The 24,459-nt window shown below is 33.2% G+C and overlaps 3 protein-coding genes across 3 annotated transcripts in view; 2 read left to right on the forward strand and 1 right to left on the reverse strand.

The window, feature by feature from the left end:
- The window catches only part of LOC126879182 (serine/threonine-protein phosphatase rdgC), a 736,378-nt gene that overhangs the window by 645,521 nt on the left and 66,398 nt on the right, over positions 1–24,459 (reverse strand). The gene's annotated exons all lie outside the window — the stretch shown is intronic.
- Positions 1,073–19,820, forward strand: LOC126879192 (uncharacterized). The gene is made up of 3 exons (XM_050642247.1): positions 1,073–1,245; positions 12,424–12,686; positions 19,476–19,820. The coding sequence occupies exons 1-3, from the start codon at positions 1,197–1,199 to the stop codon at positions 19,683–19,685; spliced, it is 522 nt and encodes a 173-aa protein (XP_050498204.1). The 5' UTR covers positions 1,073–1,196; the 3' UTR covers positions 19,686–19,820.
- On the forward strand, positions 12,706–16,347 carry LOC126879184 (uncharacterized). The gene is made up of 2 exons (XM_050642229.1): positions 12,706–14,746; positions 14,854–16,347. The coding sequence occupies exons 1-2, from the start codon at positions 14,674–14,676 to the stop codon at positions 16,335–16,337; spliced, it is 1,557 nt and encodes a 518-aa protein (XP_050498186.1). The 5' UTR covers positions 12,706–14,673; the 3' UTR covers positions 16,338–16,347.

Genomic DNA, 24,459 nt, shown 5'->3' on the forward strand with positions numbered 1-24,459 from the left:
ATCAAATATGTGCAGAATTTTATGAAGAATACGATGGTGGAATTTTCAGTGACCTTTCATTAGGCAAATTTTGCAAAATTTTGATTTTTTAATTTTTAATATTCAATTACGCCCTCCAGCGGTGGACCTACAATTATTAAAATAATTCCAGGCTTTTCCCGAGGCAACGTTTGTTATAAATATTTTTTTCTCAAATCTGTACTAAAAACGGTTCCTGAGATATGGCCGAGGGCCATTCTTATTTTGACACCCGGTACAAAGATACAAGTATATACCTACATAAAACAATAATACGAACCGTTGTGATGTATGGAAGCGAAACATGGACGATAACAAAGGCAAACGAAGAGAGACTATGTGTTTGGGAAAAAAAGTCCTAAGGAAGATCTTTGGGCCTGCGCTTGTTGAAGCAGAAGGACAATACAGGATAAGAACTAACAAAGAGCTCGAAGAATTTTACCCAGACGCCAACATAATAAAAGAAATAAAGTCCAAAAGACTCCAATGGGCAGAACACCTTAGAAGACGTTCTGACCAAAGAACAGTAAGGCTGATGGGAGGAAGTCCCAACTGGAAGAAGACCACGCGGACGCCCTCCACTCCGGTGGCGAGATTTTATAGCAGATCTGAAAGCTATGGGCATGGAGAATTGGATAGAGATTTCTCAAGACCGAGAAAAGTGAAGGCATGTTACATGTTGTCTAGTCGGCTAAAGCTCACGAAGGGTTGTAACGCCTAGTAGTAAGTAAGTAGGTAAGTAAAGTTTGCAATCGTGTGTTAGTAATTAACATCGGAGGAGAAATGTTCCTTATCAAGTTTATTCGGGTCACTTTAGATATTTAAGGAAGTACATATTTATAATCATTTTTAGAAAATTTACCCTGAAAGGATGGGATTAAATCTCAGTACCGTCCATTAAATGCAGTATGTTCAGAAGAACTATCGTTTTGTTTTTTTTTTTTATCAAAGGTCGCCTCTTTCTTAGTTTTGACATTGAATTAAATATTTATGTGTCATGCTTATGTAAATTATTATGATTTTATATTATGATCCATTAGTAAATTCCACATTTCTAATCTAAAAGTGATAACAAATAACAAACGCCGTCGGGAATATAAAAATATCACTGTTATTATTGCCACTTGTTTTGTTGTTAGCAAACCACTCGGTAGTGTTTATACTAGATTCTAATATACATGGAGTGCAAACTGTTATGCGTTGCGGTTGCAGTGGCCTCTATTGCAGGTAAGATTAGTTGTAAGGAGCAGTGTAGTAATTATAAGTTTTCGCAAAGTTGTGACTTAAGTTTAATGAGTATTTCGTGGTATTTCGTCACTACTAGCAATACAAACTATATGCAGACATCTAAATTGTAACCTTTGAAGGATATTTGATGTCAACATGATGTATATTACTTTATACCCCAGTCAATCTGGAAAAAAAACATCCAATTCAAACATAAAAATGTTTTACAGGGCGTTGTAGGCTCCAAATTAGTGTTTTAAAAAACCGATTTTTTTAATCGATGTAAAAAAACGGAACAAAATCGGTTTTTTTTCAAAAAAACCCGTTTGAATCGGAAAAATTCATATTTGCTATTTATTTAATGTAGTATACCTATAATGTTATCATTAAAACAAAATAATCATCAATAATGGGCATCTTAAAAAGAGAATAAGTTTTTGCTGCAAAGACATCCATAAAGCTGCATATTTTTGGATCCCTGATTTAGAGAAGAGGACCTTTCCGACGAACAGAGTTTAAATTGTATGGAAGTTTTTCAGCAAATTTCAATTCATCTCAATCTACAGGCAAGTGTAATTGTTACTAATAGGCTATTGATTATGTATTTTAGAAAGGAACTACAACGTTAACGGGGTTTTACTGTTTCATATAGTCAACGGACCTCTAAATATGAAAAACCCGCGGAGTGCTACCATTTAAAGGGGTGCGTTTTTGAGAAAAGGGTGAATTACTCTCTAGGCACAGGGCAAATTAGGGTCAGTTCTATGCACTTTTGGTACAAACACGTCTACAGGAAAATTGTTCCAGGTTAAATTTACTATCGAAACATCACATTTTAAAGTCAAAAATATTTTTTTTGCAAAAACACGAAAGATGGCAATTTTGTTTTTTGCCCCCTAACTTTTTTCCACGGAGATATAGGTATAGGCATTTCTGCACAGAAAAAAAACTTCATCCTTTCTCTTTAAAATGACGTTTAGTAGAAGTCTCTGTCATATATACTTTCCAAAATATGATTTTTCAAAGTTCGCTGTTTACAGCGATTTTGGCCCATTTTCCTTGTTACTTCTCAAACATTGTTCTCCAACTTTTTTCTACGTAGCTTTAGGTATATGTAATGGTGTATTATTTATTAGGAAGAAAAGTCAATTATGTATCCCTAAAATGGTCTATTGTAGAAGGCTGTATGACTATTTTTAAGCAAGATATGGTTGTTCAAAGTTTTATGCTTTTTGATTTTTGATATATTTTACAATTATTTTTAAATTTCTCATTATAACTTTTTTTTATTGCATATTTAGGTATATACATTGTCGGATAAAAAGAAAGCTTATTTTCTTTGCTTTAAAATGGTTTACTGTTAAAAATTCTAGGACTATTTTTAAACAAGGTGTGCTTTTTCAAAATGTGACATATTCACATGGAATAGGTCCCACTAAGTTGGAACCATATAGAAAATTTTTTATTATTAACTTTTTGAAAAAAAATTATCCCTTATAAAATGCTCTGCATATAGTCCAGAAAGCCACTGCGCATCCGCTAGAAAAAATATTCTAATTCGGATTTTTTGCACAATCTTACTCAGAAAGGACTCCTTTTAACAAATTTGCATGTTGCCAGGACCAAAAGGTGGTCAAAAATTTTTTAAACGTTTTTTTTTTGTTTTTTTTATAAAATTATTTTTCTTGCATGGAAAAAAGTTTTTTTAGGTTCTTTGGATCATTCCAAACAGAAAAGGTCTTTAGTGACTTTTCTCTAAAAATGATAGTTTTTGACATATAAGCGATTAAAAATTGAAAAATTGCGAAATCGGCCATTTTTAACTCTAAATAACTATGTGAAAAACTGAAAATTTGAATGTTGCCAAGGTAGGTAGATATTCTTTAAACAACGATTGATGAAATCCCGAAGAGTTTTTTGCAATACAATATTAAAAACTCCTTTGTTTTTTAATTGCTAATCAAGCGTGCGCGACACTATTTTCCACCGACAGTATGGTGCAAATGAAAGGAATAAATTCGTTATTTCGTAAACCGGCGGCTTTAAGGAAAAAACCCGAAATAGGTCGATTTTTATTTTTAAGTTATGATATTGTGGCATATATGGTATATTAGTGACGTCATCCGTCTGGGCGTGATGACGTAATCGAAGATTTTTTAAATGAGAATAGGGGTCGTGTGGTAGCTCATTTGAAAGGTTCTTCAATTCTCTATTCAGTAATGTAAACATTTACATAATTATTTATACAGGGTGTCCTTCTACTTCTTTTTTTGTCAAATAATTTAATTTAATAAAAATTTTTTGGACACCCTGTATAAACAATTATGTAAATGTTTATATTACTGAATAGAGAATTGAAGAACCTTTCAAATGAGCTAGCACACGACCCCTATTCTCATTTAAAAAATCATCGATTACGTAATCACGTCCATATGGATGACGTCACTAGTATACCATATATGCCACAATATCATAACTTAAAAATAAAAATCGACCTGTTTCAGGATTTTTCCTTAAAGTCGCCGGTTTACGAAATAACGAATGTATTCCTTTCATTTGCACCATACTGTCGGTGGAAAATAGTGTCGCGCACGCTTGATTAGCAATTAAAAAACAAAGGAGTTTTGAATATTGTATTGCAAAAAGCTCTTCGGGATTTCATCAATCGATGTTTAAACAATATCTACCTATCTTGGCAACATTCAAATTTTCAGTTTTTCACATAGTTTTTGAGGGTTAAAAATGGCCGATTCCGCAATTTTTCCATTTTTAATCGCTTATATGTCAAAAACTATGATTTTTAGAGAAAAGTCACTAAAGACCTTTTCTGCTTGGAATGATCCAAAAAACCTAAAAAAACTTTTTTCCATGTAAAAAAAATAATTTTAGGATAAAAACAAAAAAAAACGTTTAAAAAATTTTTGACCACCTTTTGGTCCTGGCAACATGCAAATTTGTTAAAAGGAGTCCTTTTTGAGTAAGATTGTGCAAAAAATCCGAATCAGACTATTTTTCCTAGCAGATGCGCAGTAGCTTTCTGGACTAATAGTCTAAAACCTAAGATGCAATCATCAGATATGAAATTTTATCAATAGTTAACTAGGTATGTTAATGTTGTTCTGAAGCTATTTCCTTGTGGCATTTTTATAAATTTTTATAGGTATGTTAAAAAATATAAATTTCGCTCAAGAGTAAAGTACCTTTATATTTCACAATATCGAAAAGTGTTATTGTGCAAAGTTATTTGGAATTAAAAATTATGTTATAATATGCAATTATATTTTTTTAATTGAAAAAAATTAAAAAATTTTAAATTTTTCTCAAAATACGGATACCTTTGGATATCCTAGGGATACCTTGTTTAAAAATAGTCCTAGAATTTTTTGCAGTACACCATTTTAAAGAAAAGAAAATAAGCTTTTTTTATTCCACAATGTATATAGGTACCAAAATGTACAAGAAAAACAGTCAGAATGAGAAATTTAAAAAATAATCATTAAAAATATCAAAAATCATTAAAAGTATACAACCTTGAAAAAGCATAACTTACTTAAAAAGAGCCGCATATCCTTATACAATAGACTGTTTTAAAGGTAATTAACTTCTCTTTCTACTAAATGTACCATTGCATATACCTAGAGATACGTAGAAAAAAGTTACAGAACAATGTTTGCGAAATAATAGGGAAAATGACCCAAAAATGCTGTGAGCGGAGAAATTTGAAAAATCCTATTTCGGAAACTATTAATCCTAGAGACTTTTACCAAACTTTGTTTTAAAGAGGAAGGACGAAAGTTATTTTTCACTGAAGTAATGCCTATACCTACATTCCTGTGGAAAAAGGTTATGGGGCAAAAAACAAAATTGATTTCCTTCGTGTTTTTTTCTTGCTTTTCTTTTGAATATATTTTTGTAAAAAAAATATTTTTCCCTTTAAAATGTGATATTTGGATAGTAAATTTAACCTGGAACAATTTTCCTGTAGACGGGTTTGTACCAAAAGTGCATAGAACTCACCCTAATTGACCCTGTGCCTAGGGACTAATTCACCCCTTTCTTAAAAACGCACCCATTTATAGGGTAGCACTCTGCGGTTTTTTCAAATTTAGAGGTCCATTGACCATATGATACAATAAAATCCAGTTAACGTTGTAGTTCCTTTTAGCCCTCTTGAAGTCAAGATCTCTTTTATGGAAAGTTGCAGAAAAAATAGACTACCAACCATTAGTGTGGTGGCAAGGTCTTTGTACTAATTAGCCCTTACAAAGTGTTGTAGTACATTTGCTTCATTGGTACTAACTTCCTCTGGATATTAAAGAAATTAGTCATTATTTGAACATATACATTATACATTCAAAAAAGAGGAACATACTTACAAATCCCCGAGTTGAAAATCTTCGGTGTAACAATGTAACAATTCGCAATTCGCTGTAAAATATATATTGTGGATGAAAATTTTGCAGAAAAAAAATGATACTGGAGATTGTGAATACTACATTAATATAAAAGCCTCATCACTCGAAATGTAATTTGGTGAAGGTGAAGACTTACTATATGCAATTAATGTTCATGAAGAGAATTATATTTCTGACGATGGCGATGAAGAATTTGAAAGTATTGATTTAGAAACAGTATTTTATTTTGTTTTTTAGTTATAATAAAATAATTATTGGTTTTATTTTGTTATACATATTTGTTTTGTTTATACGAATATTAATAACTTTATATTGTATTATTTTGGAGCATATATATAATTTTGTTTTTGTTTAATTTTTATTTTATACACCATTCTTTCAAAAACAAGGTCATTTCATTGGAAATCCGGTAATTTAATTCATTATTGAATTTTTACACGTTTTGGTTTTTTTCCGGACTATTAAAACACTATTCTAAACGGTAAATGAGGGATAACTGATGATAATTCCGTGAAGACATACAGCTAATTTTGCTCTGTTTTCTTTAAACAATAAAATTATAAAGAATGAAGAAATCAGCTGTTTGACTATAAAATGTTTCTTGTGTATTTTAGAGAAAATGTTTTAAATAAATGTTGTAGATCTAAAAAAGTTCTTTAATTTGATTGTGTAAATATTGAAGTTACATAAACATAGAGTGGTTCGAAAAAAACTTTTTTTCTTATTTCCGATCGCTATAGTGCGCAAAGGTTGCCATTGGTATAGACTTGAAAAAATCACTAATTATTATGTTTTTTATTAATTTGTCTTTCGGTCGTGCAATGCCATCGAAGTTAGCAAAAATTGTGAAAAACCTTAATTCTTTAATTTTTTTTAAACGGGCCAGATGGTTCTAATTGCGTTCCTATACCATGAATTAACTACTAAAAGTATGTAAAATCAATATAAATGCACTTATTATACATTTGTTTCATATGTTCCGGTCGCGCAACGTAATACAAAATGAGTAAAATTGGTAGTTTTTGCAAAACTTCAAAGTTTGACTGTTTAGTACAATTTAATCATACGACTTTTAGAGAAGCTATAGTTTGATTCAATTACAATAATATATTTAAAATCCAAGCATCTAAGATACATTTTGATATTCAAGTGGAATTAGGTCGCGCAGCTTCGTCAAAAACAGCAGACTACCGAGAGGCGAGGCGAAAGTGACGAATGCCAGCGAAGCTCCAGCAGCCACAAATAGAGATACATGTGGGAAGACCTTTGCAATGGAGTACTTGCCTTCTCCATTAGAACGAACTGCCATTCCGCCACCTTTTTCAACACTTAAATGGAAATACAACAGGCACTATAGGATATCCGGACCGATTAGAAAGGACCTACCTGATTGTGAAAAACTACCTTTTGTTGTTGATTTTAATCGTTGGCATCGCTGAGCGATGCAATAATGTGTTTCTAATATAGCCGTCTCTAGAACTGTGTCCATACAGCAATAATTATTACATGTACTTGCGCTGGCCAATTTTTTGTGTGACACGGTGACAGGAAAATACAGCGTGATTTATATGTTCGTTCATGGGTATTCTTTCATTTTTCCTACTTGTACTTGAAGCTACGGTCACTAGTTTAACGCATCTTTCAACTGCCTGTGTATGGCATGGCAAAGTATCTATACTCATAACAGGCTTGAAGTCATTGCTCACATACTGTTTTATCTCTTCATTAGTCAATGTTCTTAGCAGTAAAGGGGAGTCAGTGTACTGGTGTCCCATTTGATAATTTCGTAATACTATTTAGCTTCAAAGTTTAAGTTTGGTGGTTTAAAGATTCTGATAGAGTCACTTTCAGATATTGCTTACTTTTCCTTCATGATACGCCTAAAGCCCAGCTCTCGGATATGGTTCCTGTCATCATTTACCATAGCCAAAAGTAAATTCTCGGGATGGGCAAAGTAAGCATTCCGTTGTAAAACAGGATCAACAACTTGAAGAAGCTCTTCTGGTAAGTACCTTGAATATTCAATGATTTTGTAATCATGTCTAGGCCCATCTGTAAATTTGTGGTTTATTTTTGTGGCAAACCACATAGGCATATTATAACATTTGAGAATGAATGTGACAATCTCTCTCAGATTTTCAGAAGGGTTGGACACACTGATGTATAAATGCAAATCTCAGTTTGCAGTAGTAAGCCATCTTGAATTTGACGTTGGGATAGGATCACGTACCCACTGACACGTCATCTGAACAATGACCTAACTTGATGACTTCTGATATCTCAAGCAAGTACAATTATTGCTGCTTGCTAAAAATACGCTTGTCAACTTTTGGAATCTCACAATCAATAGGGTTAAAATCAATAGGTGGTAGTCTTTCACAATCAGGTAGGGCCTTTCCAATTGGTCCGGAATATCCTATTGGGCCTGTTGTATTTTCATCTAAGTGTTGAAAAAGGTGGTGGAATGGCAGTTCGTTGTAATGGAGAGGACAAATACTCCATTGTAGAGGTATTCCCACATATATCTTTATTTGTGGTAGCGCACGCCTCGCTGGCATTCGTCACTTTCGCCTCGTCTCTCGGTAGTCTGCTATTTTTGACGAAGCTGCGCGACCGAATTCCACCTAAATATCAAAATTTATCTTACATGCTTGGATTTTAAATATATTATTGTAATTAAATTAAACTATACCAACTCTAAAAGTCGTATGATTAAATTGTACCAAACAGTCACACTTTGAAATTTTGCAAAAACTACTAATTTTACTCATTTTGTATTATGTTGCGCGACCGGAAGATATAAAACAAATGTATAATAAGTGCATTTATATTGATTTTACATGATTTTAGTAGTCAATTCATGGTATAGGAACGCAATTAAAACCATCTGGCCTGTTAAAAAAATATATGAAAAATTAAGGTTTTTCACAATTTTTGCTAACTTCGATGGCATTGCGCGACCGGGAGACAAATTAATAAAAAAATAATAATTAGTGCTTTTTTTAAGTCTATACCAATGGCAACTTTTGCGCAATTATATATTGTAAAACAACATATAATTTAAATATTTTAAATTATGTCAATTGACTAGTTATTTAAGTATATATGCTAAATTTCAACTGGATCAACCAAATAGTTTATAAAATATTCAATTTGTTTTTCACAGAGAGAAATTTTTTAAACAACTGTGCTCGCCCTAACAGCGCCTCTAGAAATATTTAGCAGATCGTAATCGATTATTTGAGACTTTAGTTGTAAGATATATTAAAAACAATTTAATATTTTATTAAAATTGTTATTAAAAAACCGTCAGAAAGAGACCTGATTTTTTGGTTATAAACAAATATAATAACTTTGATATTTTTTACGTCATACTCTTGAATGTAGGCTCACTGAAAAGCTGGTGAAAAAAAAATACACATTATGAAAGAAAAAAGAATTTTATATGACCAATAGAAATCAAGTTAGCATTTGTTTTTTAATAAATAAGATTTCAATTGTTCATAAACATTACGAGCTAAAAACAGAAAAATCTACATTTTATGATCAAATTTATGAATTGCATATTATGCAGTGAAATAATAAAAAATTATAACCCGTTAAACTGATAAAAATCCCGGAAAAATTAATTGATTAATTAAATTTGTCTATAAAAGTTATTGAATTTTATAATTACATATATTTCGTAACAACTCTTTAAATTATTTAATTAATTTTTATTTAATTTAATTTATTTTCCATTGAAAATATGTAGTTGATTATAAAAATGCCACAAGGAAATAGCTTTAGAAAAACATCTTTAAATTATATTAGCTAAAGTATATTATTTAGATAAACATAATAGTACATTATATACCGCGGGACTGAAGTAGTACATTTAATCCTGAAGGTAAAGTTTATGGCCCGACCGCAGGGAGGGCCATAATTTACCTGAAGGATTAAATGTACTTCAGTCGCAAGGTATATACGATACTTTTCGTACTTCCGGTATGATTTTATTAATTATTTCAATAATTTCAATCAGTTTTTTCTCTCTTCAACTCATTTAATAAACTGTCTTTAAAATAAGTTACCATAGTAACATTGCGTTGTGACAGTTATAATTTAGAAACATTGTCATTACTAGTGTCATTGTAAAGAAACATTGTTATTGATAATTATTGGTATCATGAGTGAAGAAGGTGTATCTGATATTGATAAAAGAGCAGCCGAAGTAGGTGAAGAATTGTTACCACCGAAATCTAGAAAACTATACGAGCAGCAGTACGATGCTTTTAAAAAGTGGTGCCGCTTAAAAAATGTGAGACAACCTACTGAAAATGCGCTGTTAGTCTACTTCGATGATAAATCAAAAGCGGTTTGTGCCTCAACTCTCTGGGCACATTACTCAATGCTGAAATCGGTTATTAACATTAGAGAAGATATTGATATAAGTAAATTTCCAAAATTATTAGCTTTTTTGAAGAGAAGAAATGAGGGATTTAAGCCAAAGAAGTCAAGAATTCTCACGTCTGAGCAGGTAGATCAGTTCTTACGGGAGGCTCCGGATGATAAATATTTAATGCTTAAGGTAAATTTGGAAATTTGTTTATATTCAGAAATTTTAAGAAATCAATTTTTTTGTAGGTTGCACTTATTTTGGGCGTTGCGGGAGCTTGTCGTGGAAAAGAGTTGGTTGATTTAGAAATCGACGATGTGAGAGATTTGGGCGATTCCTTCCTAATTGCGATTAGAAACACCAAAAATAAAATTGACCGAAATTTTGTGATCAAAAATTCAGAAAACAGTGCCATCAGTTTTGTGGCGATATTTCGGAAATATGTGGCATTGCGAAAGACAGGGACAACTCATTCAAAATTTTTTGTTCAATACATCAACAAAGAATGTACTACGCGAGTAGTAGGAAAAAACATGTTTGGTACAATTCCACGGCAAATAGCAGCTTTCTTGAAATTAGAAAATGCGACGTCTTATACGGGACATTGTTTTAGACGCACATCTGCGTCTTTGTTAGCTGATTCGGGAGCAACAATAGACGTGCTGAAGAGACATGGAGGATGGAAATCCTCCAACGTGGCCGAGGGATATATTGAATCGTCTATTAAAAATAAACAAAAAATTTCAGATAAAATATTTGGTCAAGTCGCCGATTCGTCCACTATAGTTATGCCACAGTCCTCATTCTCGCTTCCTGTTTCCGCAGGATCTTCGAAACAAACACCAGTTCAATATGAAAAGGACCTATCTGTTACTCGTCAGTTACCTGCTGCATTAACCCAGGAAAGACTGGTCAATATGACGAACTGTCACAATATTAATTTGAATATTAACGTTAATTACCATTCTAATTAATTATATTTTTCAATAAAATATCCCTTAAATTCGTTTGTTTGTGATTTAATCGTTCCGGGAGTTTCGTCAATATTTAATCCCGGAGGGATTAAATGTGACACTTTAGTACCTGTCACAAGGGAGTGAAGTTGTCACTTTAGGCCCGGAAGTACGAAAAATAATTATAAATTAATATACCTAGTACATAATAAATTTTTTTTAATTTGACACGGCTTTTAAAAAATAATTTTTATTTCAATTAATTTTATTTAATGTGACTATTAATATTTGTCTAGGTAGGCATCTGTTATTATACTGCTTCGATATAATTTTTCCTATTTTTTTGTTAATCCCCCTAGTCAAAAAATATATTTCGGACTTTTCCTTCAATAAAAATTCATCAAGAAGAACATTTGCCAGATGGTTACTTGATCCAGGATTCTAATTATTCTTCTTGTTCTTCTTCTTTTTCTTCTTCTTCCTGCTTCTTTAATAGGCTCGCGCCTGTTCCATCTTCGCGCCATCTCACGGAGATCCAGGTTGTCACTCCATCACTTCCTTGGCCATCCTATACTCCTTCGGCCGTCTGGTGATCTGTCTCTTGCTATCTTTACTAGTCTTCTTTCTCCCATTCTGCTTATATGGCTATACCATTCTTTTTTCTTTTCAGTGTCCAGTCATTTATGTTTTCTTTATTACAGCTTTGCCTGAGGTTTGTGCTACGTTCTCTGTCCCATAATGGTTTTCCTGTGATATCTCGGACTATTTTACTTCACAAGTCTCCATCAGTCTTTTTTTCCTTGTGGTACCAGGTTTTATTTCCGCAGTGTAAGTCATAATTGGCCTAACTACTGTCCTATAAATCTTGGCCTTTGTTTCTGTCCGTAGATGTATGTTGCGCCATATACATAGTGTGTTTAAGACATCCTGCTATTCTGTTGGCTTTGTTTATTTGTTGGGCAACTTCCGCTTCTGTATCACTATAACTGTACATTAGTACTCCCAGGTAGCTAATACTTCTTTTTTGTTGGATTACTTTGCTCTCCACTTCCAGATTGCACCTTATTGGATCTTTAGATATTACCGTATTTTTTGTTTTATCTGGTGATATTGATATTATCACCATATTTATGTTGAACTTTCTTGCTGTTATATTAAATTGATATAAAAGTCTCTGAAGGTCATCTTCACTCTCTGCAATAAGTATGGCATTATCTGCATAGCATAGGTACTATAGAGATAATTTCTTCGCCCATTCTGTACTCTATACTCAGGTTTTTAACTTTAAGAATAATTTTGTCCATGATTAAGCCTTGTTCTTCATCTGCTAGATTTATTTCATTGGTGATTTTGGTGGTTATGACTTTTGTGGTCAATATCAGAGTGGTACTAATCTTTTTACTTTCTAATTCTAAACTTTATAATATTTTAGTTGTCTCTTCCGAAAAAAGCTGCTGGGGTCACAAGGTTGTAGCAGAAGTAAGAGAGTTATTCCCTTACTGCAAAGATATTATTACCACCAACTCTATATCGGAAAATGATGGTTTGAACCTCGATACCAAAGATTCTTCCGAGGAATTATGCCAGAATATAAGGAAATGGTTAGATGAATCACATAGCGATTTGGGCAAAATATCACAATTTAACATTTGTATGTCACTAAATAATGATGGACTTGAGTTTTATCAAATGAAGGTAAGTATTCAGTGAAATTAAATACTTTGATATATTTTAGATTTGCTGAGGAAATAAAGCTATAGGCCTGGATCTCGCGTACTAAAATAAATTTGATTATTAGCAAGCTGAAAATTTGTCAATAGCTTAACGGTGTCTAGTCGGACAAACTTTGATGCATGGGAACACTGGAACAGGATAAGTTTTAATATTGTGGAACAGGTTAAAAATTTGGAACGGCAGACTACGAAAACGTCCCATTTATTTTGTCGGACAGAACTTCCGATTGATTTGTTACTGTTACCCTTTCATTAAACTCTCATGCAAAAATCAGACTGCTAATTATCACCAACATAATTCCTGTCATTTGACATGTTCTACGTGTCGGACTTAATAAAACGCCCAGTTGGTGATAAATTCTAGTCTAATTTTTGTATGAGAGTTTAATAAAAGGGTAATAAATTCATTGGAAGTTCTCTCCGACAAAATAGATGGGACGTTTTCGTAGGCGACGTTCCAAATTTTTAACCTGTTCCACGATCCAAAACTTTCCCTGTTCCAGTGTTCTCATACATCAAAGTTTTTCGTTAAGCTATTAACAAATTTTCAGCTTGCTTTTAATCAACATTTTTCGGTACGCGGGATCCACGCCTACTACTAGTGTAGGTATCAGTTTTTCATTAACAACCACCCATTAATCCGTTTTATTAGTGAGTCCTTCTAGTAACAAACAGTTTTAGGATGTTTTACCAAAAAATGAGGTGTTTGAATGGCAACCCGTTGCTCTTCAGATGCATAATTCATTGGCTTGTGAACCCCTACCCTCCATTGCGTCATTTACCTCTTTTCTCCACGATCTTCTTGGTCTTCCCTTTCTCGTGCGGTAGACGGGGATTTACTGTAACGGTAACATTCTCTTTGTCCAGATTTGATCTTTCATCCTTTCGACATAGCCATACCAGTTCAACCTTTTGTATTCTGTAGTTTCATTCATTGCTAAATTATTGCTTCTAGTAAAAAATTGCTTCTAGTAGCTATTTCTTTTGTATTCCGACCATCGTTTGTAATACTTACACCTAGATATTTATAGCTATCAGTATTTTCGATTTGTATGCATCTTAGTTCTTACTGCCTTTCTTTACCTGTCACTACTACATATTCTGTATGTAATGAATTAATTAATAAACCTCACTTAGTATATTCTTCCTCTATTTTTCGCAACATATAGTGGATATCGTCTTGATCGTCTGCAAGTATTACTTGATCGTCCGCAAAATGAAAACTGTACAGTTTATGATCTCCAATTTTAACGCCCACAGGTTCACATCGTCATGGAAACCGCAATATGTCGTATGTCAAAAAATAAATTTTTTTTATTGCACCTCTATGGCCAACTTGTTGATCTGCACAACATGTAATAGGTATTATGTCAGTAAACCAATCAGAAGCTCAGTATCCCCCCCTTTGCAATAAGTCGGTCTGACATCTGCTTGATATTTGGTTACGACAAATAGTTGTATGCCACAGTCTGTGATGAGTTTTGTTTGTTCCCTTCCATTTTGGTCAGTGTAAGTTGTTGTATGTCACTACATTTCAAGTTTTATTGTTATTGTTTATATTACCTATAGTTGTTCTTCAATAAAAACATTAAAGGTAAGTAATTTTATACTCACTAATATCATTTTACTTTAATTTATCACTTTCACGTCGAATTTTTTCGTTTTCTGGTAAAAACGCATGTTGATCCTAACCTAAATTTTAAAATTTAATCAAATTGATTGTTTTATCGAGGGAGCTAAATCTCAATTATAGCAAAATTATAAATGTTAAGGCTTTTAACAAGTAGCATGTTGATATTTTTACATTCACGTTGTTTTGAAGTATAATTTTAAAGGTTGATTTATGACATACAACGTTTTGCATCTATAATTTTGGACACCAATTTGACATACGACATATTTTTATCTTTTGCAGAATAGTTGGAGAGTGGAAAAAATTATTAAATAAGATGTTTGGACAAAGCCGTGGAAAATACTTAATGAATCTTGCAATACAAAAGAAAAGAACTAAAGATGATTTGGGTAAGTACAGTTGTTAAGTTTTATTGTTATCAGTCACTAAAGTAGAACTGATTGCGCTTCAATCGAGTGGTGGTATCATTAATTTTCTGAATAATTATTTGTTTTAGAAAACTGTGAAGCTACTGTTGCCTCGGGACCAAGTCAAGCTCAGGATGGACCAATGGAAGTTGTAAATGAAGGTCATTCTGAACGGGCGACACTAGAAAATTTGGGTCCATTAGAGTTACTTGGTATGGATGAAAATAATATTATTTTGCTTGAGAACGTTTCTGACCAAGAAGCTGGATTGTTTTTTAGTCAACCTTTGGAAATACAAATAACAGGAGATCAACCACCAACACTTAATGAGAATGTTGAAACATTGCAGTACCAAGAATTGGAGGTACCAGTTCATGAAATTTCGTCAGTTATTTCCAGCAATTCTAATTTCAACAGTGATTCTGATGAACAGTACCAACCTCCCAGTAGCAATTCGACTGCATCCATTGAATCGGATGATTCACAACCTCCTAGTAACAATTCGACTGCATCCATTGAATCGGATGATTCAATACGAGTAGCCAGCGTCCTCCAAGCTGAAAATAATGAACAATCAGCTACTGAAGAAACTGCTAGTAAAAGGAAAAAACGTAGGGGAAAGAGGAACGGCAACGAGTATAAAAGACAAAAAAACGCAGAGATGCGCTTATTTGGGAAATCCTATGTTGGTTTCAAAAAGGATGCCTCTGGAAAATATAAACAAATCAAACAAATAGACGAGAAGAAAATTGGTCCTCGTTGTAGGGGGCACACTCGCATGAAAAAGGGGGGACCAAGACAAAGTTTTTTTTGTGACCAAATCAACGATGAAGAACGCAGTCGTCTTTTCTCAGAATTCTGGGCTTTACCCAACTGGGACTCTAAAAAAACTTATATAAAAAACAATGTATTGCATTCTGAGCCAAAATACAAAAGAAATGACAGTATTGATGTCTCGAGAAAAAAAACGACCTTCCGTTTTTATTTTTCAATGAGTGATGGGAATAGGGGCAAAGTTAAGAAACAAGTTTGTAAACAAATGTTTATGCACACAATAAGCATTGGGGAAAGACCATTACGTGATTGGGTGAAACCTCCTGAAACCAGTAGCTCTCAGGCAAGCACATCTGTAGAGAATATTTCTGCCTCAGAAAACGCGATTATAGAATTAAAGGAGTGGCTGAACTCTCTGGCAAAGGTTGAATCGCATTACTGCCGCGCCTCTTCTGATAAATTATACCTAGAGCCAGTCTGGGGTAGTATGAGAGACTTTTATCGAAAATATGTGTCAATATTTAAGGGTTTAGGAAAAACTAAAGTATCGAGGACAACTTTAAAAAAAATTATGGACAATATGAACCTAGCATTTTACACACCAAAAAAAGATCAATGTAATGAATGTACCATGCATGGAGCTGGAACTCTGGACAAAGAATCGTATGCAAAGCATATTAAAAAAAACAAGAAGCAATTGCTGAAAAAGAGGCTGACAAAAGCAAAGCCCTTAAAAATAGTGGCGAAGTCAGATCTTATACAGTTGACCTACAAGCTGTGCTTCTGGCACCACGTTTAAATGCGGCAGCAAATTATTATAAAACTAAATTAAAAGTCCACAATCAGGTTTATTATAATTTGTCATCAAAAGATATTTCGTGCTATGTTTGGCACGAAGGAAATGGTGGGTTGGATAGCGATGTCTTTGCTTCTATAGCAACTAAGTTTATCTCAAATGAATTAGCTCAGGCCCAGACTATTCCACAAAAAATAGTTATATGGAGTGATGGGTGTGGTTACCAAAATAGGAATACCAAACTGTCTAATGCCCTATTAGACTTGAGCATGAAGTACAGGTTAATTATTGAACAAAAGTATCTTGAGGTGGGCCACACCCACATGGAAGTAGATGGATGCCATTCCGCAATTGAAACTAAGCTAAAGCATCGAAAGCAAGTGTTCCTTCCTGCAGACTACATTCCAATTATACAATCAGCAAGACCTGACCAGCCATTCAAAACTTATTATTTGAGCTACAACGACTTTGAAGAGTTTAATTCTGATTACTATACCAGTATTCGGCCAGGGTATAAAGCAGGAGATCCCTGTGTTAATGACCTTGTGGCCCTCCAGTATACCCCGGAGAAGGTAATCAATTATAAACTTGCATTTAGCGACGATTGGGCACCATTACCATGTCGTCCACGACGTTCAATAAGCCACAGCACCATTAGGCCGAAGTTATATGACCGACCCTGCCCAATTGAAAGAAGTAAGTTTGAACACCTTCAAGAGCTAAAAAAACTTATACCAGAAGATTACCGAAACTTTTATGAAACTCTACCACACAAAAAGTAAGCTAATTAACAGTTTCAAAACTTTCTAAACAATATTAGGATTTTAAAATATTTTAAATTGTTTTAAATTGTATTTTTTTACTTTTAATTGTATTTGTATATATATATCGGGTGTTCTACAGCATTCGCCGTTTCCCGCATCCTATTCGCCATGCTTTTCGGTCACGAATATCTTCCTCGTTGAGTTGTCTACTGTTCATTGCTTTCTCTACGTCTTGTATCCATGTTCTCTTCGGTCTGCCTCTTTTTCTTCTCTCGGGTGGTACATACTGGATCATTTTCTTGGGCCATCTTGTTGGTCCCATTCTCTGGACATGCCCGTACCATATTAATCTTTTTTGTTCTATTCTGTCTATAATATCCTTTTCTACTTCCATTCTTTCTTTTATTTCTTCGTTTGGGATATGCTGCAGTTTAGATATTCTGCAGCTTCTTCTAAGCGCGTCCATTTGTATTTGTATTTTTTTAAATTGTATTTTTTATTAGTTTGTCTTTTTTTAAAATATTTTTACAAAAATTAAAGAGATTTTTAGCAAGTTGGTTTTGTTTTTCTTTACCTACATAGGTACATACCATTCATTTTTAAAACACCTGAGAAAAGGTCGTATGTCAACGAAAATTGAAAAAAAATTTGTACACAAAAGGTCATATGTCAACATAAATCAAATAAAGCAATACATTTTGAAAAAAAAAATACACCATTATCATTCTAAGGTAAAATAAATAATGTTTAAGCATTTAAGAAATAAATTGGAAGCATAATGACATGTTGGAACAGTTTTTTGTCCCTCCTGAAAACTTTGATTTTTGGACATACGACATATTGCGGTTTCCATGACGACATTCTCTTTTCCAAACATCAAAAACCACCCTCCAAATAAATTAAAGAGCATAGGTGCAAGATGCAATGCAACAGCCTTGGCGAAGTCCTTTGATCGCCTTTATCTTTTTGTCACTTTTTGTCCAATCTTTGTTGAACTCGTCATATCGTCGTATAACTTCCTCAAAGTAATAATGGAAATCCGTAGAATTTTCCTCTTCTAGCCCTGCTATAGCTTGGCTCATGGTACAATATTATACATCTTTTGAAGATGAATAAATGCCATGTGCGTCTCCATATTGTGTTCCAAGCGCTTTTCTATTGTTTGCTTTAGACAGAACATATTGCGTGTACAAGAACGACCAGTACAAAAGCCACTCTGATCTTCAGCGTTTTCCCAACAATATTCAACTCGGCTTTTAATTATCTAAAGAAAGTGAAAAAATAGTATATCAAAGTGTGTAAGAAGTAATTTATTTCTTTAGCTGAGCGCTTTCAACAAAATTGTCATCATCCGAGCTAATGGTTAATTAGAAAAGAGTACCACTACTTGAGGTATATGCATGAGCATCTTAATAATATTAATCTGCATTAAAATGCATAATCATTGTATGCTATTGAATTGTTTTGTCCTCCGTACAATCTCCAAGAAAAAATAGAGAAAAAATGCCACATAAACGTTACAAATACATTTTTTCATGACGTAGGTGTATCACCCAACGATTTTGGCCTATGTAGGAGAGATAGCTGACTGACAGGTTTGTCTCTCCTAGGTGACTTGGGTCAGTCGAATGAGCTCGGATGATGACAATTTTCTCGAAACTCTCAGATATAGAAATAAATTATTTCTTAAACACTTTGATATACCTATTATATTTCACTTCCTTTGTTTATTCAAGTGTGTATATAATAAATTAATCAATCTTTCAACTTTTTAATTATCTTACTTTACATTCTACAGATTGAGTTGGGTTACACTAAGCCCTCGGTATTTCTTACAATCCTTTTTGTCGCATTGATTTTTGTAGAGATTGCTAAGATATGCTATTTTCCATTCTGGAGGTAGCTCTTCACTTCACTGGTTTATCAGGGCCATATTTAATCATCTCTAAAGTTACTCCCCCTGGTTCTGTAGCCTTCTCAGTTTTCATAACGTTGGCGTGTTTTTCTTTAATTTCTTCTGGCTTTATTCGTTTCTTCGCACTAGGAAATTTTATATTTTTCCTAACCATTGTCTCGGAATACTGTTCGATTCTCTGTCAGTATTTGTTCATAATAATCGACCCACAATTCGGGGGATATTAAAGTTAATCTACTGCGTTCTTTTCTATCTGTTTTTCTAACTCTTCTAATTGTTTTTCAGATTTCTTTACTTCTTACGGTACCCATAAAATTTTCTTGGTTATCGCAGTCTTCATTCTGCATCTCATTTTGGCTTTACTTACCTCTTTTTTACTTCTTCTAGTAGCAGTTTTGTTAAAAAATTATTAAAAAAATGTGCAATTATACATATAATAAATGTATTTTGTCTTCTTTTTAGAAAGTTTTCGAATGCCTTCCGGTCCTTAACAACTCAGTCTTCGAGAAAAACTCCAAGGAAATAGTCTACGAACACATCACAGATAGAAGAGTCTTTAGATCTGTAAGGATTTATCTGAACCAAGAAAAGACTGAAGAGAACCAAAAATCTGTGAATGATTTTCTAGCTTGTATCGGTTACCAACCAGATAGTGTCTTCAATCGTCATTAAGCATATTTATCTTTAAATTATATTTTTGCATTATTTACCTTAGTTTTTTTTTGTTTATGTAGCTAGTGGTAGATTTTAGAAAATGATTTTCTAAATTTATTGTTATTGTATTTATATTATATTTTTTGAAAATAATTTGTAATTTCACTATTTAAAATATTAGTTATTATTTGTATTATAATTATTAAAACAAAATGAGATCCAACAAAATAGAGTGACCATAAATGCAATAGAACTTGTACAAAGAGAAACCATTTTAAAACACTCTCACCAGAACAAAGATCTGGATACAAAAATATACATCAGTATGGGATCTGTATACAAGGAAATGATATAGCCTTTTCAAGTATACTGAAAAGGCTATCTCATTCTTAAAAAATCGGAAAGCCCCGGGCCCAGTAGAGTTAATTAAGAAGGGTTCCAACAAACTATGTAAGATATTAATAGAAATTTTTAACAGATACCGAAGTATTAGGAGAACCGATACCAAAGAGTTATAAAGAAAGATGGATCACATACAGAGGCGACTTTACCTATTGTGCAGGGTGTGCGGTGCACACGGACGCCGGGATGTTGGGGGCGCCGAGCGCCAAAGAGCGGGTCCTTTACTTTGTTTCAACATAAAATTTGCTTTAAAACGATTATTGAAAAATTACACTGTGCGTCCATCGGATGGGCGGCAATCTTTTGATTCGTTTGAAGACATACCGACAATGATTCCGAAATCGGTTGTGGAACCTATAAAGGTCAAATTGCTTGGGACTAAAAATTGAAGTAAGTGATATTATTCAAGATTTTGCTAAAGCAAGCTCCACACTCTCGCGAAGTTACTTCGGAAAAGTTGACCGAAGTCCGAAGTACCAGTCGCTACACACTCGTTTAACTTCGCGAGGAACACATTCACGCGGGGCGATACCGACTTCGATTCTTTGACTCGGTCGCAAAAACCGCCACAAAATGGAAGTAGGTCGAGGTGAAGCAAAGTCTCATGAAGTACCTGTCTACACTCTCGTACTCGCTGAACTTCGATCGACTTCGGGAGTAATATAGTGAACGTTTAATGCAAAAGCACGAAATGTATCTTTTTTATATTGATGGTATATAAATTTATTAAAATTTTTATCTAAAAAGATCCAAATTGGATTGAAGTGGTTACATCTATAGTACAAAAAACCAACGTTTTCGGACCAATCAGTCCATCATCAGGTTGAAACTTTAGATCCAAAGTAGTTGGAACTAGCTACATAGATAGGTCAAAAAACCTTAGTGTAACAATAATTAGGCCATTTCGGCTACAACAATGTCGACAATAAGTGGATGTTAAAAGAATATAGAAATGTAGTGAGACTATAGTGTAGTCTTCATCTTGGCTTCAAACTGACTGATAGATGTACCCACTTCAATCCAATTTGGATCTTTTTAGATAAAAATTTTAATAAATTTATATACCATCTACCTACAAGTGAAGTTTTACTTTCTTAGTAAGTTTTTTAAGAGATACTTATTGTGCATTGTTTGATATGCAAATAAGAATTTTATATTCTTTATTGACGCGCATATGGTACTGCCCGTACGCACGCCAATGGCATTTACTTTCAGAATTAAATATTTAAATAAAAAAAAGAAAGAAATATATAAAGAAATAAAACTACAAAAAACGACCGATACTACTTTGTAGCGTGCATTTCCTCCGACAAGATGTAGAATCGAACTCATAAAGGACGTCGTAAAAGTCAGAACAAACGTTGATAAAACTTTAATTTGTCGTTTGATTTCATTCACTCGAATCCAAAGTGGCATCGATCCTTTTCGGCAACATATGCAGCCAAACTCACTACAGATTTATTTTGCTTCTTTGGTCTTTTTCCTATCAGAGTAACTAAGGATTTCAGGTCATTGCGTCTGAAAGAAAAGAAAAAAGAACACAGAAACTAATTAAAAGCCGGAACGGTAAAACATTTTATTATGTTTTATCTTTTTGTGATGATTTTAAAATAATTTTTTTTATTTAGCTTAATGCCTCGACAACTAATGGTCATTGCCATGGTACACTTGATTTAGCAATTACATAGTGTAATGTGTAGTGTGTGTTCTAGGAAAAAGGTCCGAAAGAAGAACTAGGTTTTACTAGGAGCTTTCTTTCGGACCTCTTACCTAGACAAATGTGAGACGGAATCTGACTGCATATTGTAGAGTCCTTTTCGCTTTCTTTATTCGTCCTCTCTTGTCTTATAAATTGTAAAAGTCAGAAATTAAGGATGTTAACAGAAAGGGGTTCCAATAAGAAAAATTTCTGATTTAAATAATTATTTACTATTTTAATTTTTATTTTAATAGTGAATTTTGCATCTGGGACTTTTCTCTTTTCTATTAAAAGATAGTTTATTGTAAAAGTTTGTAGCATGAGCCTCAATCGAGTGTAGCAATTCAGTCGAGTGGAGAATGAACATTCCTTACAAAATTGTACTATTTCTGTGGAGGATGTTTCTGAAATATAACATATAGGTATATACAAAACTAAAGTTATTTTAACAATATTAAATACGATTATTAAATATCACAGTCAGTGATTTTGCAAAGTGATTTCCGATAATTATTAAAGGCTTCGGTTTAATCATAAAACGCACTATGCAGTATTTCATTACGAGAAATTATTTATGGAAGTACATATTTAATAAATCAATGTTCTCATTAATTTCTCTTTGAACTTATGTTTACACTCAGAAAAGTAGTCGAAATGTTTAATATAATAATATATGACCTCATCCGTGTTCTAATCAAATTGTAGTACTGTAAAATATTAACACTTATAACCTTTTTACCTCAAATATTCGAGATCAGAGCTCGAATTGGTCTGTACAGCCATAGGATGGATTAATGGATGTATCCCAGGCAACTAAATAACGTTTACAAAACGTTGAATAAACGTCATAATAATCAACAAACGACGTCAGTTTATCACGTTTTTTGACGTCAAAACTTACGTGAATATGCCCCACCATAATTCACGTCATTTTTATCACGTTTTAAATACGTGATATGAAAAACGTAGTTTTTACGTCGATTTGTCCCACCATAATTCACGTAATTTTTATCACGTTTTAAATACGTGGTATGAAAAACGTAGTTTTCTTAGAAGCAATCTTAGAAGGCTAAAAATTAATTTAATTAAACTCAATAACACATAATTGATTACTTCATTAACAGAAACTAATCAACAAAAACAAATAAACATAACCTCAAATAGTTGTCAAGAAGAATTACTGTAACAAACTGTTGGTATACATACAATACTCAAAATGTGATACAGCAGCAAAATCCAACCTATCCATAATGAGATTATAATCTAGTGTTACGCTCTATAGGGCTTTTCATCGATTGTCATTTGTTTCGAGCTTCTGTCATGTGTCCACATAATATTAATATATCTACATCATACGTCTTTGGTTTATATCATTGTTATATACCAATAACTTATGACGTAGATATATTAATATTATGTGACACATGACAGAAGCTCGAAACAAATGACTGTGAATGAAAAGCCCTATAACAGACGCCCTATGGTTTGTGTCAAACATGTTGTTTTTTCCATACTAGGGGTCCAGTCATTGGACTGACCTAAAGTCAATTTTTTACTTCGAGCCCCAAAGTTGCTTATTGTTAGAATGTTTATAAGTAATATAAAAGTTTCAAAAAAAATTACTCATACTTAAACGATACAAATACATAGGCATATCTTTATTACTGTTATACGTTGATAGTAATTAACACAATAAATACACACTTAAGAATAATACATAAATACTCGTGATGAAGAAGTACATTATAATTAAAAATGAATAACCATTTTCATATCGCTGCAACACGAAGCCACAGCCGTCTTATATTTCAGTTCGTTTAGAGAGCGCAACAAGCACTCTGACCGAACAGTTTCAAAACTCATTAGTTTTTCATCAGAGAATGCATATGCTGCTATCTCCAAACCATGTAGGTACATAGCTGTAACATCTGTACATGCATTGGGTTCTTCTTCTGTCTTGCTGTGGGCATACTCAGCTGCAAATAATATGGCTGCAATATGACCGCAGACTTCACTATTACCGGCCATACACATACAATGTGCATTTGCTGTCATCAGAACTGGCTATCACCCAAGCATCTAGTGGTTTAGCATTAGCTTTTTGGGAATTCTTTACCTAAAAAATAGTTTATCTTTGTAGGAATGCTTCAACTACAAAAATTTATTTTTATTGGCTTATTTGCGTTCTTTACAATGATTGAGAATATTTTATTTAAAATCACACATTCATATAATATAATTTTAGAACAAACGATCATGACTTATTCTCTTTTCTATCAGCAATTACATGTCGTCGACCTAATCTGTAAACTGCGTAACTCCATTTATCCAAATTGTACAGGAGACACAAAAAACTATTTCTCTAAATATGACTAATGTGAATACTACTACATTTTAAAAGATAGGATGCTAAAATGGAATATTTTATAGAGACACATATCACTAACATTTGTGTATTGTTTAATGAGTATTTAATATTACTTACCACCAACGTTTTCTTGAAAATATCACTTTCTAAACAGTGAGGTCAGTCGTGTGGTATGACAAACTGGGCAGTTGCATATTTTTCGTACTAAATTTGCCGCAAGGAAGATACGGTGTATACGAAGATGTCACTATTTACTCATCTAATAAAAATATGCATGTGCATCCTTTTTGAAACTAGACGTAGGGCCTTTTTCAAACACATAG

The sequence above is a fragment of the Diabrotica virgifera genome, chromosome 1, assembly GCF_917563875.1.
Source record: "Diabrotica virgifera virgifera chromosome 1, PGI_DIABVI_V3a".
Taxonomy (NCBI): Eukaryota; Metazoa; Arthropoda; class Insecta; order Coleoptera; family Chrysomelidae; genus Diabrotica; species Diabrotica virgifera.